At 40.9% G+C, this 15,292-nt stretch overlaps 1 protein-coding gene and 1 pseudogene across 1 annotated transcript; both read left to right on the top strand.

Annotated features, from left to right (window-relative positions):
• On the top strand, window positions 1–969 carry LOC112852323 (olfactory receptor 7A17-like). The gene has a single exon (XM_025915813.2). The coding sequence runs from the start codon at window positions 1–3 to the stop codon at window positions 967–969; it is 969 nt and encodes a 322-aa protein (XP_025771598.1).
• A 10,169-nt stretch (window positions 970–11,138) lies between these two features.
• On the top strand, window positions 11,139–12,070 carry LOC112852324 (olfactory receptor 7A17-like; annotated as a pseudogene).
• Window positions 12,071–15,292: the final 3,222 nt, after the last annotated feature.

Below are 15,292 nucleotides of genomic sequence, written 5' to 3'. Positions count from 1 at the left end.
ATGGAAGGAAGAAATCAAACTCATGTTTCAGAATTTATCCTCCTGGGACTCTCAGACCAGGGGGAACAGCAGTCTCTGCTCTTTTGGGTGTTCCTGTCCATGTACCTGGTCACCTTCATTGGGAACCTGCTCATGATCCTGACCATTATCACGGACTCCCGCCTCCACACGTCCATGTACTTCTTCCTCTCCAACCTGTCCTTTTCAGACATCTGTTTCACCTCCACCACCGTCCCAAAGATGCTGCTGAACATCCAGACGCAGAGCAAAGTGATCACCTATGAAGGCTGTCTCAGCCAGATGTACTTTTTCATGCTTTTTGGAGTATTAGATAACATACTCTTGACAGTGATGGCCTATGACCGGTTTGTGGCCATCTGTCAGCCACTGCACTACATGGTCATCATGAACCCCAAGTTCTGTGGCATCCTGCTCCTGGTATGCTGGTTATTGAGTATTTTTAACTCTCTATTACATGACTTGCTGATTTTGCGACTCTCTTTTTGCACAGATCTGGAAATCTATCACTTTTTCTGTGAAGTTAAGCAGGTGATCCAACTTGCTTGCTCTGATACCTTCCTCAATGACCTAGGAACATACCTGGCAAGTGGATTTCTGGGTGGTTTTCCACTCACTGTCATCCTCTCCTCCTACTCTAGAATTGTCACTTCCATTTTGAGAATTTCATCAGTGAGGGGCAAGTATAAAGCATTTTCCACGTGTGGGTCTCATCTCTCAGTGGTCTCTTTGTTCTATGGTACAAGCCTTGGGGTGTATCTGAGTTCTGCTGCTGCACAAAACTCCAGAGAAAGTACCATAGCCTCAGTCATGTACACAGTGGTGACGCCCATGTTGAACCCCTTCATCTATGGTCTGAGGAACAGAGACATCAAGCAAGGTCTGAGAAAGCTCTTTAGCCGAGAGACATTCTCTGCATATGGGATTCTTTGTTTCAGGATGAAGACTTGAGTAACAGGGCTTAAAACCCTAGAAGAGCTCGATCATGATATTCGTTTCAGTGCATAGGCTGACAATCTGCAGTTTATCTTTCTACAGTATTCGGTTGCTAGAAGTTTTTCATACATTGTGAGCAACTATTTCTTCTGTAGATTTTTAAAGTTTACTTATTGATTTTGAGAGAGAGAGCAAGAGTGAGTGGGGGAGGGAGAGAGAAAGATGGAGAGAATATCCCAAGCTATGTACAGGCTTTTAGCACAGAGCCTGAAATGGGGCTCAATGTCAGAGATTGGGCTCATGACCTGAACCCAAACCAAGAGTTGGATGCTTAGCTGACAGAGCCACCCAGGCACCCCTCCTCCAGAAATCTTTAAAGCTGTTTAGGCCTCTCATTAAATTTTATCACATGGATTTTAAAATTTTTAAATAATTAGTTATTTTTTGAGACAGAGAGAGAGTGGGGGGTGGGGAGAATAGGGGCAGAGAGAGAGAAGGAGACACAGAATCCGAAGCAGGCTCCAGGCTCTGAGCTGTCAGTCCAGAGCACAATGCAGGGCCTGAACCCATGAATTGCAAGACTATGACCTGAGCCAAAGTCGGATGTTGAACCAACTGAGCCATCCCAGTGCCCGCATTGTATGGATTTTTAAGAACGTATATATAACATAGTATGTTATATCATGTGATAGGAGGATATAGTAGAGTAAACGTGAAATGCTTTTTTCTCTGATTTGAAAGCAGTATCTTTATACTATATACTTATATATATACAGGTATATTAAAGTATCTGCTTTTGGAGGAAAATCATTGAACATACCAGAATTTATAGATGAGTTTCCAGGGTTTTATGCCAATTCACCTTGGCAGGTGATCATATCTATAAGAGCAGAGCCACCGGGAACCCTGTGTGATTAGTTTACAATAATCCACATTCAGTATGCAATCTGTAGTTTCCCCTCACACAGTCCTAATCATAAATTAAGTGTGAAGGTAACAGAAATTGCAGCTCCTGATGTTTCAGGCCTTGATGGTGTCAACCTTGGTGATTTTTCCCAGGGATGCATTATTACTTTTCTGTTAATATTTGGTAGGCGGCAGCACTGTCTTGTGATTTCCCTCAGCACCTCCTACCGTCATAGGCTCTTCACAGATCTCACGCACAATAAGGCTACTCTGCCTATTGCCACCTCCATCTTTTCTAATGCTGCATCCCAGAAGTTAGCAGTGAGAGCAGGATACAGTTATGGGTGTAACCTGTGCTGTGTGAGACAGAGTGAGACCAATGTCTCCTTATCACCTGACCCCAGAGTCCCCCCCTTGGATTGTAGGCGATAATGGTAATTCCCTATTACCTCACAGTTTTCCAGCTAAAAGTTCACAGGTCTTTTCGAACACTAGTAGGTAGATAAACGTTCATGGAACGATATCTCAAATGCACAGACAAAAAGAAACAGGGAAAGCAAGAAAAAAGGAAGAAAATAAAAACAAAGGAATAAAGAAGAGAGCTTACTTGTAGCATTTGCCAATTTCCATGGTATAATTACTCTCATCTTGCCCAATATCAAGCTACCAATTTTGGTTCAGACCACGGTCCCCATGAACCATTATAAGCTAGCCTGTGCTATCACCTCAGAGCCTTTGGGTTGTGTTTGGAGGAAAATGTAAAGCATTTGTTGCCATTTTACAGCCTTCCATCAGGTGTAAATGGTTCCATCAATCGAGGATCTGGGTTCGTGAACACACTCAGGACTGATAGTAAGGTAAAGATTATGACGCTTCATTGTGGTGACTCAGGTCAATCTTTTCTTCATGATCATTATAGGTGGTTTTTTTTGTTTTGTTTTTTTTGTTTTTGCTTATTTGTTTTAGTTACATGAAGTAGATGGCTCCTTAGTAAGCTGCCCATCATTTTTGTTTCTTGGAGACATCATGATTAACTTGTCATTTCCAAAAATCCCTGTGGCTCAACCTATGTTGATGAGAATGGTTAATTCTTACACACGATGCATATCAAACCTTGAAGGGGTTTGGACTGCGGACATGGCCTCGGGCAGTTCAGCAGGGGCTGAACGCAGAACAAAGACATTTCAATTTCAGCATGTCCATGGTAAGTGTATCATATGGGGGAGAAGCTCTTTAGAGTTTGTCAAGGAAGACATTAGAGCTCTGCCCAAGCTATTTCTCAATGCCCTTATGAATTTTATGTCATCTGAACCTTTAGTTTGGGTATACTTAGTAGTTGAGGTATTGAATCACACAAGATAAACCCATCACCATGCCCTTGTCTCCTTGTTCTTTGGATTTCTTCCTCTACATTTTATTAGGCTATTATGGCATTGAAATTCTTTTTTTTTTTAAAGTTCATTTATTTACTTTGAGAGAGCGAGAGAGAGCAAGCTGGGGAGGAGCCGAGAGAGGGATAGAGAGAGAATCCCAAGCAGGCTCCACTCTACCAGTGCAGAGCCCAATGTGGGTCTTGATGTCACAAATTGTCAGATCATGACCTGAGTCAAAATCTAGAGTCAGAAGCCTAATTGACTGAGCCACCCAGGCACCCATGAAGTTCTTAGAAAATACGTCACTCTTTTTTCATCCTTGTTTTTCAGGGGAAAATATATATGAAATTTATTATTTAAACACTTTGAAATATACTTATGTGTCATTAAGTACTTTCTCACTATTTAGCAACCACCACCTCTGTTCGTCTCCAGAACTTTCTCATCGTCTCAAACTGAACTTCTGTCTCCTTGAAATACTAAATTTGTATTGCCCCCCTGCTCAACCCTGTCGCCCACCATCCTACCTTCTCTTCCTAAAACTGATTACCCTAGGTATCTCATATATGTGTAATTGTATATTATTGGTCCTTTTGTGCTGGCATTTTTCAGTTAGCATAATGTTTGTGAGGTTCATCTGAGTTATAGCCTGTGTCAGAATTCCATTTATGTAAAAGACTGAATGATGTTCTACTTTCTGAGTTCACCACACTTTGTTCATCCGTGAGTTTGTCGATGGACATTTGGGTTGTCTCCATATTTTGGTTACTGTGAATAAAGGTGTTTTGAAAATTGGTGTACAAAAATCTGTTCCGGTCACTGCTTTAAATTCTACCTGGACAGGGGTGCCTGGGTGGCTCAGTCAGTTGAGCGTCCAACTTCAGCTCAGGTCACGATCTCACGGTTTGTGGGTTTGAGCCCCGGGTTGGGTTCTGTGCTGACAGCTCAGAGCCTGGAGCCTGCTTCAGCTTCTGGGTCTTGCTCTCTCTCCCCCACTCACATCTGTCTCTCTGTCTCTGTATAAAAAAATAATAAACATTGAAAATTAAAAATAAATAAAAATAAATTTTTTTGGGACATATAAGTAGGTACATAAGCAGGAGTGAAACTACTGGATCAAATGATCATTCTGTGTTCACGTTTTGAGGAGCCAGCACAATGTTTTCTACACTAGCTGTGCCACTTTTCATTCTCATCGGCAAGCACCACAGGGCTGCAATTTCCCCTTATCCTCACCAACAATTATTTTCTGTTTAGTTTTAAAAAATAGCCATTCTAGTATGTGTGTTGTGGTATCACATTATGGGTTTGATTTGCATTTCCCTAATGATTAGTCAAGTTGGCCTCTAAGTATCCATACCTATATCTTCTTTGGAGAAGTGTCTATTTGAGTCTATTGCCTTCTTTTTCTTTTCACCATTAATTTTGTTTTCTAATTTATTTTAAAATGTCATTAGCAGTATGGTTAACATACAGTGTAATACTAGTTTCAGGTGTACAATGTGGTGATTCAGCACTTCCGTCCATCACCCGGTGCTCATCAGGACAAGTTTGCTCCCTAATCCCCAACATGTATTTCACCCCCCCCCACCCCCCCACATCCGCTCCAGTAACCATCAGTTTGTTCTCTATAGTTAAGAGTCTGTTTCTTGGTTTGCCTCTCTTTTTCCCCCTTTGCTCATTTGGACCGTTTCTTAAATTCCACATAGGGATGAAATCATATGGTATTTGTCTCTCTCTGAATGACTAATTTCGTTTAGCATAAGACCCTCTAGCTCTATGCACATCATTCCAAAAACAAGATTTCATTTTTTATTGGCTGAACAATATTCCATTGTGTGTCTACATGTCCCACATCTTTATTCATTCATCTATTGGCGGACACTTGGGCTGCTTTCATATTTTGGTTATTGTAAATGATGCTACTATAAACATAGGGGTGCATGTATTCCTTTGATTTTTTTTTTTGTACTTTTTTTGGTAATGACCCAGTAGTGCAATTACTGGATTGTAAGGAGGCTTTATTTATGCCTTGAAGGAACCTCTATACTCTTTTCCACGGTGGCGGCTCCAGTTTCTATTTCCACCAACGATACCAGAGGGTTTCATTTTTTTCCCAAATCATTGCCCACACTTATTGTTTCTTTTTTTTAATCTTTTTTTTTTTTTAAGTTTTTATTATGGCAGCATTGAGTCACTCTATTGGACACCTGCAATGAATATTACACTGTATGTCAGGTAACTGGAATGTAAATAAAAGGGTTGCCTTTTTAAATTGAGTTGTTTGGGGCTTTGCTGTGCAATTTTTGACATTCCTTATATATTTTGTATATTAATCTATTACCAGATGTGTGATTTGCCGATCTTTTCTGCCTTTCGTTGGTTGTCTTTTCACTTGGGAGAGTGCCCTTTGATGCACAAATATTTTTAATTGTGCCCAAACACTTTTTTCGCTCGTTGCCTGTGTCTTTGGTGTTATATACAGGAAACCATAGTCAAATCCAGTGTCATGTAGATGTACCTCTGTATTTTCTTCTAAGTGCTTGCAGTTAATTTCTTTATGCTTCAGTCTGTGACCCACTTGGAGTCATGCTTGTAGATGGTGGCTGGAAGGGCCTGCTTCATCTTTTTGCACGTGGATATCCATGTTTTCCACCACCATTTCTTGGACAGGCTGTGCGTTTACCATTGAACTGTCCTGACACACTTGTAAAAATCATTCAATTGTATGTATTTGACTTATTGCAGGGGTCGCTCGTATTCCATTGAGTTATATTTTTGTTTTTGTTTTTGTTGTTGAAAGCAGATCAGTTTGGGGGAGGGACCAGGATGGTGGAACAGCATGGTAGTTTTTTTTTTTTTTATCTCTTGTCCCTGAAATGCAGCCAGCTGAACACTAAACCATCCTGCACACCTAGAGCACTGATTTGAGGGTTAACACAACAATCTGCACAACCTGAACCACAGGACTGGGCAGGTATGTGGCACAGAGAGGTGAACTGGGGGAGAGAGAAGCGCGGAGTGTAGGGAGCTGTCTTTGCATGCGGAGACGGGACAGACACAGGGGTAGAGTATGGGAAAAGCACCCCCCACCCTGAAAGCAGCTGTAGAGAAAATGGAAGAGTGGAAATAGCCACAAAGTACTGAACAAGAAAGGGAGAATGGAGAAAGGAGAGGGCTTAAATTCCATTAAGACTCTATAAACAGGGGGAGCGCAGAGTCTGAAACTCCATAGCTTGATACCTGGTGGTGCTCTGGTAGGAGGGTTGGATCCCCAGGAGAAGAGAGCAAGGTCCAAGAGGTCCTCGGGCCACACAGGGAGTGGTGGTTCCCCTGCTGGGATGACATTTGGTAGATGCTGTGCGGCCTCCCCAAGGGAAAGGTCCCAGCGGACCCTGGAGAACAACCTCTTTCATTGGTGTTAGAACAGAGGTAAAGAGTGAAGACTGGCACCAGATGTGTGTTGTGATTTACCATAATCCCTGAAACGCTGCTGCTACATGACCGTGCGAACATTCTCTGGGGGTGGGCTGGCACCCAGCCATTGCTCAGAGAAACCCTCCCCCGGAGGGGCAGAATGGGTCAAAGCCGCAGTCCCTCAGAAGTGAGGGGTTGGGAAACACAGCCCCAAGTGAGATAAAACTCAGGAGAGAGGTGCCACCTGGCCACCTGACAGCTTGGTCACAGACAGTGTAGAAGCCAGGAGCAGATGGGAGCCAGAGACAAAGGAGGGGTGTGTGATTGCCTGTCAGGAAGAGCACAGAGTTCCGATAGTAGAGGCTGGGTAGCTGGGTGACACCATTTTTACCACTCATGTGCGTGCACATACATGCCTACACAGGTCACAACAATCCACCCCACTAAGCTAAGCTGTGCCATCTAGTGGAGAATGGAGACTTTACACTAAGCCTGGCTAAACTGGGCCAACTGCACTGTTGACAAACACCACAGTTTTCTTTGACTATTGTTGTAACAAGAGTCTGTGTCTAACATTGTCCCAGGATGAATTTTCCATGAGGAAAGCTTGATCCTGGACATCCCATCAAAAATCTTCCTTGATGCTCCACTATTTTTATAAGTATGTGTGAAACCTGTAGCCAAATATAAGCCTCTGCTCCCTGGAGGCTAACTGCTCAGTGTCATGTTTCAATTGTCATACTTGTCCCCTGATTATTGGTCAGCAAGTATGAAGTATTTCCCACAATGGCTGCCTGATACTTCCTCTTAGAGTGCTCTTACCCCCTTCTCCCACATCAAGAGTCAGGACAGGCAGAAGCTTGTTTGTGCAGCCTTCATTCATCTCTTCTGGAAAAGTTAACTAAGGTTGTATTCTCTTCATCAGAAAATTCATTTATTTTTTATTTTAATTTAAATTTTAGATAGTTAACATACAATGCAATACTGGTTTCAGGAGTAGAATTCAGTAATTCATCACTTACATGCAACAGCCAGTGCTCATCACACATGCCCTCCTTAGTACCGAACACTCATCTAACCTGTCTCCCAGTCACCTCCCTCAATCAACCCTCAGTTTTTTCTCTATCTCTAAGAATTTCTTATGATTTGTTTCCCTTTCTCCACCCCCCTTCTGACATATTTATCTGTTTTGTTTCTAAATTCCACATATGAGAGAATCATATTAAAACACCACGTCTCTGTGGAGAAGAGAGAAAAGAGACTATTTCATTAATGAGACGCATGGGACTTCAATGCCTTCAGCTACAGGAAATGAAAATGTCTCTGCTGCACCTACTGAAGTGGACTCTTGTAATCTCTGGTGATTCTGTATCTTCCAGAACCTTCACAAGTGGGGCCATGTCTCTTCTCTTCCTGGGGATATACCTACCAAACACACCAATCATCCACGGGAGAAAGTGGGTCAGTCACCTAACATCTAGGTGAGCCATGGCATCTCCAGAAGTGCTGGGAAAATATGTTATGGTGGGAGGAACCCCTTTACTGGTGATTATTTTGGGGGAATCAAAGGGACAATTAGTTAAGGAGAGTTTAGTGATGCCAGCTTCGCCCATTAGGCTTTGATTCTGGAGGACAACTCTGGATACATTAAACCATCTCTCCCATCTGTCTCCTCCAGAGTTAGTGCTTCATCAATGGGCCTTCATCTCTCAACAGTCTTTCCTCTGTTTTCATTTCTGATTCTTGCATCGTTGGGAGTGACTGTTTATCGTTATTGAACCATTTGTTCATTGCAGTCATTCAACAAACATCTTTTTCTGTAATTAATGTATGGTAGACAGTAGCATTTATTCTGTGAACAAATACATGACTAAGGCAGTGCTTCTTCTGTCAAAGTACAAACTGTGGAAACAGAGTGAGAGATGTAAAAATAAATAAACGTGATAATGTGAGGTTGCACTGAAATCTGGGGAAGTAGATCCCCAAGTGTTAACTCTTTATTTTATTTTTAATTGTTTTTTGGAAGGAATACTTTTTCATGGGTGTTAGTGAAGTGTTTGCAGATAAGCCTATAAGTACTGAGGCTTGCAAGTGTTGTTGGTGTCCATTCAGGGGGACGAGGAGAGTGAGCAGTCCAGGGAGAAACAGCAGCAGAGGAAATTTAAAGATTAAGTAAAGCAGAAGTTGTGTTGCTTGATTTAGAAATACTTCTTACTGTTTCACTATCAATCAGGAACTGAGTATGCAAAATAACCCACGGTAGCCTGGCTGGGTAGGCAACAGTGAGACCAAAGAAATTTACGTTTTGGCTAGAAGGTTGAAATTTAATTCTGAAATTACTGATGAGTAAGTGCAGGTTTTATATTAAGGACAGGTATGAACAGGTCTGCTTTCTGGAAAAGTGACCTAAATGATTGGGAGGAAGAAACTATTGCTGCATTCAGAGTGTGAGAGGGATATTGATGGATAGAAACAACACTATGAGCATGAGATGGGAGGCAAGACAGGTCTCTGAGGGGGTGGAATTCGTGGATACGACTATATCAAGTTGAAAAAGTTTCCTTCTATCTTAGTTTATTAAATGTTGTTATTATGAAAGAATGCTCAATTTTGTCAACGTTTTTCTGCAGTGGAGATAATCATGTGCTTTTATCCTTTATTCTGTTTGTGGTGTATTACCTGAGGGATTTTCATAAATTAAACCATCCTTGCTTTCCAGGAATAAATCCCACTTGGTCATGATGCATAGTCCTTTTCTACATCATGAACAAAAGTCTGCTATGTCTGGTTTGGTAGTGTTTAGTCAAATATTTCCACATCAATATTCCTTGGCAATATTGTTCTGTACTTTTCTTGCAATGTCTTTATTTGGTTTCAGTATCTGTGCAATGCTGGCCTCATGGAATGAAGTAGGAAGTGTTTCCCTTTATTTTTTTGGAAGATATTGAGAAAGATTGGTGTTAATTCTAATCCAGTGTGGTTTTGGAGATTCTAATCCAAGAGTAGTCCATTGGATGCCTACATAACAAAATGCAATTCTGATAGGAGAAAGAAGCTTGACTCATGGTGTAGTCTGTCGCCTGTTTTCTAAAGGGTTGTTGCTTCAGTTACAATGGCACACAACACCGAAATAATGGAGAACACTCTCTATGTCTCTCTCCCTACCTGCCCTCTGTGTGTGTGTGTGTGTGTGTGTGTGTGTGTAGGGAATAGAGAAGCTATCAATAAAGTACCCACATGCAAAGCATTTATAGGAAGCTGAAGGTATCTTTTGCAATAAAAAATTGAGAATGGAGACCAACTGGAGACTGAGAATAAAGAGAGAGAAAGAGAGAGAATTACAAAGGAATGAATTATCTTCCATTTGTATACATTACATAAAATTTCTCCAGTTGTAGACAGACATCATATATAACACATATGTATAAAAACGACAATGAACTGAGGTGCCCATTGTCTTAGAATGTTTCCACAGAAGCAGGAGTCTTAAACCTCCTCTGTCTCTCATCTGACATCCAATATCTACTCCTGTTGTGTTCCCTGCTCAGCTTTCTCTGTGATGTTTCCTGATGGTATCCGGTGAGCTCTTCTCTTAAGGTCTTTGCTCAGGCTATTTCTCCACCTTAGCAGGTTTTCTCAAAGTCAGCTGCATGGTTCATACATGCACTGTCCTCAGTTTTCCAGCTGAGAAGCCCCAATCAGAGATGATACAGCGGCAAGTTGTTCCTTCACTTAACTAGCTTGTCCTGAACTATTTTACTTATTAGTTATACCCACCACTTTAAACATCATTCATTTATTTATTAATATTCTATTGCTTTCTCTGACACACTCACATCATAGACTCAATCTTATTTAGGGCAAACAAACATCACTACTTCTTGCAATGTTTCAACCGTATGTGTCACAAAATAATTGTTCAAATATTTGCTGAGTGAGCAAAAAATGTCTCAGTAAATTCATGGAGGAGAGCATTGCTTTGGATAAATGTTTTGATCAGGACAAGGAATGCAAATCAGTTTCAGCATCATGGAGAACATGGAGTGTTTGAGATAGATTCCCTGTAATTTTCTGCTAAATATTCTAGATTGGTAGGTAATGCGTAAGTATGATGAACAAAATATGTTGAAAACAGATTACATCACTTCTTTCTGTCTTTTTTTTTTTTTTTAATTTTAAATGTTTATTCATTTTTGGGAGAGACAGAGACAAGTGTTAAAGCAGGGGCAGAGAGAGAAGGAGACACAGAATTGGAAGCGGGCTCCAAGCTCTGAGCTGTCGGCACAGAGCCCAATGTGGGGTTCACAGCCATGAAAAACAAGATCATTACCTGGGCCGAAGTCAGATGCTTAACCAACTGAGCCACCCAGGTGCATCTCAAAGATTTTCTTTCAATTCTGTGATCACTGCCTTTACAACGTTCTTGTCTCTGTTACAGTCATTTTCATCAGTTACATGGAAGGTAGAAATGAAATGCATGTTACATAATTTATCCTCCTCGGACTCTCAGATGAGGGGGGCTGCAGTCACTTCTCTTTTGGCCATTCCTGTCCATGTACCTGGTCACCTTCACTGGGAACCTGCTCATGATCCTGGCCATTATCACAGACTCCCGCCTCCACACGCCCATATACTTCTTCCTCTCCAACCTGTCCTTTTCAGACATCTGTTTCACCTCCACCACCATCCCAAAGATGCTGCTGAACATCCAGACGCAGAGCAAAGTGATCACCTACGAAGGCTGCCTCAGCCAGATGTACTTTTTCATGCTTTTTGGAGTATTAGACCACTTCCTCTTGACAGTGATGGCCTATGACCGGGTTGTGGCCATCTGTCACCCACTGCACCACATGGTCATCATGAACCCCAAGTTCTGTGGCATCCTGCTCCTGGGATCCTGGATACTGAGTGTTCTTGACTCTCTATTACATGACTTACTGATTTTGCGACTCTCCTTTTGCACAGAGCTGGAAATCCTTCACTTTTTCTGTGAATTTAATCAGGTGATCCAACTTGCTTGCTCTGATACATTCCTCAGTGACCCGATGATCTATCTCGCAGATGGACCTTTGTGTGTTGTTCCACTCACGGGTATCCTGCTCTCTTTCTCCAAGATTGTAACCTCCATTTGACAGTTTCATCAGCCAGCGGCAATATACAGCATTTTTCCATGTGTGGGTCTCATCTCTCAGTGGTCTCCTTGTTCTGTAATATAGGACTTGGGATATCTTGGTATTGATGCTTCACAAAACTCCAGCGCAACTGCCATAACCTCAGGCATGTACACGATCATGACACCCATGCCTAACCCCTTCATCTGTGGTCTGAGGAGCAGAGACATCAAGCAAGGCCTGAGAAAGCTCTTTAGCCAAGAGACATTCTGTGCATACAGAATTCTTTGTTTCAAGATAAAGACTTGAGTAAGAAGGCTCAAAACCTTAGAAGACTTAGATCATGATATTTGTATTAGTTCATAGACTGACAATCTGCAGTCTAACATTCTACAGTGTTAAGGCTCTTTAATTTTTCATTCGTAATCAGCAACTATTCCTTCTGCATTTCTTTATAAAATTGTAGACGTCTCATTAAATTCCATTGTATGGATTTTCAGTGATAAATCAATAATTTAGGAAATTGAATACTTAAAATGTGATAAGAAGAGACAAAGGAATAAATGTAGAATCCTTCTCTGAGATGAAAGCAGCTTCATTAGAGTATTCTGCTTTGGGAGAAAAGCATCGAACATATCAGAGTGTACATAAGAGTTTCCATGGTTTCTGTCATTTCATCTTGGAAAGAGATCACATCTGCAACAGTAGAGGCACAGGAAACCCTGTGATGACGTTTACAATACTCCACATTCACTATGCAATATCTAATTTTACCTTGCACCATCCAAAACATCAATTAAGTGTGTAGGTAATAGAAATGATGACTCCTGATTTTCAGACATTGATGGTGTCATTCTTGGTGATTATCCCAGGGATGCATTATGAGTTTTCTTTTAATATTTTGGTAGGCAGGAGCACTGCCTTTCACAGATGATAGAAGCAATATGGATATTTTATGTATTGTCAGTCAAATTTTTGTATGTAGCATCTCAGAAATCAGGCAGTAATAGCAGGATATAATTACGGACCTAACCTGTGCTTTATGAGACAGAGTAAAGCAAATGTCTCATCATCACCTGATCCTAGAAGCCACCACTTTGGTTTGTAAAAGTCCACAGCTCTCTCTGCACACTAGTATTCAGATAAATGTTTAAGGAGCTCTCACTCAAACGTAAAGACTAAAAGAAAGAGGTAAAGCAGAGAGAAGAAAATAAAATCAAATAAAAAAGAGATCATTGCAGCTTTACCAAGTTCCTCTGTGTAATTACTCTCATCTTGCCCAGTTTCAAGCTACCAGTTTTAGTTCAGACCACAGTCCTCACAAACCATTATAAGCTAGCCAGCGCCATCATCTCAGAGCCTTTGGGTTGGGTTTGGAGGAAAAGTAAATATTTCTTTTCATTTTCATTCCTCTCAGGGGTAACTGGTTCCATCCATTGAGGATCTGAGACAGTGAAGTGTCTTAGGTCTGAAAGTCAAGAAGAGATTATGACGTTACATTGTAGTGATTCAGGTCAGGCTTTTTTCCCCCAGAAGAATGAGAGGGTTTTAATTGTTTAAGTTTCTTTTGGTTACTCAAATTGGATGAACCCTTTGTAAGATTCTCATCATTTTTTTTCATGGAGACACCGTGATGAATTTTCCCTTTCGAGAAATCTCTGTGGCTCAACCAATTTGGATGAGAATGATTAACTTTTACATGCACTATGAATACCATACCTTGGATGGTTTTGACTGCTGAGGCCTCTGGCAGTTCAAGATGGGCTGGAGTCAGGACAAGGCATTTCAATTTCAGCATGTCCATGGTAAGTCTGTCTTATGGGGGAGAACTCTGTAGAACTCGTGAAGGACGACATTGTCACCTTCCCCAAGGTAGTTTCGATATCCTTATGAATTTTATGTTCTCTGAATCCTTATATTGAGTACACTTAGTGGTTGAGGTATTGAATCACAGAAGATAAAGTCATCACAACACCCTTGTCTCCTTGTACTTTGGATTCTTTCCTCTACATCTTTTTAACCTATTTATGGCACTGAAATTCTTTCAGAATATGTCACTGTTTTAGATTCTTTGTGTCATGGTAAAATACATATAAAATTTATTATTTTAAACATTTTAAATATACTTATGTGGCACTAAGTACTTTCTCACTGTTGTACAACCACCACCTCCGTCCATCTCCAGCATTTCTTATGGTCTCAAACTGAACCTTTGCCTCCTTGAAATACTATCTCCCCATTGTCCCTTAGCCCAGCCCCTGTCTCCCATCATCCTACCTTCTCTCACTAAATCTGAGTACTCTAGGTATTTCATATAGATGGCATTGTATAATACTGTGTGTGTGTGTGTGTGTGTGTGTGTGTGTGTGTGTGTGTGTGTGTGTGTGTTTCTGGCTTCTTACACTTAGCATAATCTTTGTAAGGTTCACCCAAGTTGTAGCCTGTTTCAGAATTCCATTCGTTTTAAAAGCCGAATGATGTCCCAGTGTATGTGGTCACCACATTTTGTTCATCTATGAGTTTGTTGATGGACATTCTGGTGTCTCCACATTTTGGCTACTGTAAATAAAGCCGTTATGAATTGGTGTACAAATATCTATTTTGGTCATTGCTTTCGATTCTTTTGGGGCATACAAGTGGGTATACAAGCAGAAGTGAAACTACTGGATGAAGTGATAATTCTATGTTTACGTTTTTGAGGAACTGGTATTGGAGAAATGTCTATTTGAGCCTACTGCCTGTTCTTTATTCCCCCCACCATTAATTTGTTTTATAATTAGAAAAAAATCTAATTCCAGTATGGTTAACATACGTGTAATATTGGTCTCAGTTATACAATGTAGTGATTCAACACTGGCACACAACACCTCGTGCTCATCACGACAAGGACACTCTTTAATCCCCATCACCTATTTCACCCATCCCCCACCCATCTTGCCATTGTAACCATCAGTTTGTTCTCTATCATTTAAAGTCTGTATTTTGGTTTGCCTCTCATTTTTTCCCTTTGCTCATTTGTGTTGTTTCTTAAATTCCCCCCATGAGTGAAACCGTGTTGTATTTGTCTTTGTCTGATTGACTTATTTTGCTTAGAATAAAACTCTCTAGCTCCATGCATGTCATTGCAAATGGGAACATTTCATTCTTTTTTATTGGCTAAATAATATTCCATTGTTTGTGTATGTGCACAACGTCTTCTTTAATCAGTTATCTATTGGTAGACACGTGGGCTGCCTCCATAATTTGGGTATTCTAAATGATGCTGCTAATACATAGGGGTGCGTGTATCCCTTTGAATTAGTGTTTTTGTATTTTGGGGATAATGACCCAGTAGTGCAATTACTGGATTGTAGGGAAGCTCCATTTATACTTTTGAGGGGATACGATACTCTTTCCACAGTGGTGACTGCAGTTTCAATTCCCATTAATGCCTGAGGGTTCCTGTTTTTTCCAGATCGTTACCAACAGTTATTGTTTCTTTCATTTTAAAAATATTGTTTGTTTTAAGCTTTAATTATGGAAGCATTGAAT

Source organism: Puma concolor, chromosome A2, assembly GCF_028749965.1.
Source record: "Puma concolor isolate L17-30 chromosome A2, mPumCon1.1.hap2, whole genome shotgun sequence".
NCBI classification, from domain to species: domain Eukaryota; kingdom Metazoa; phylum Chordata; class Mammalia; order Carnivora; family Felidae; genus Puma; species Puma concolor.
Note: the sequence above shows the minus strand (reverse complement) of the source record. Positions and strands in the feature narration are given on the sequence as shown.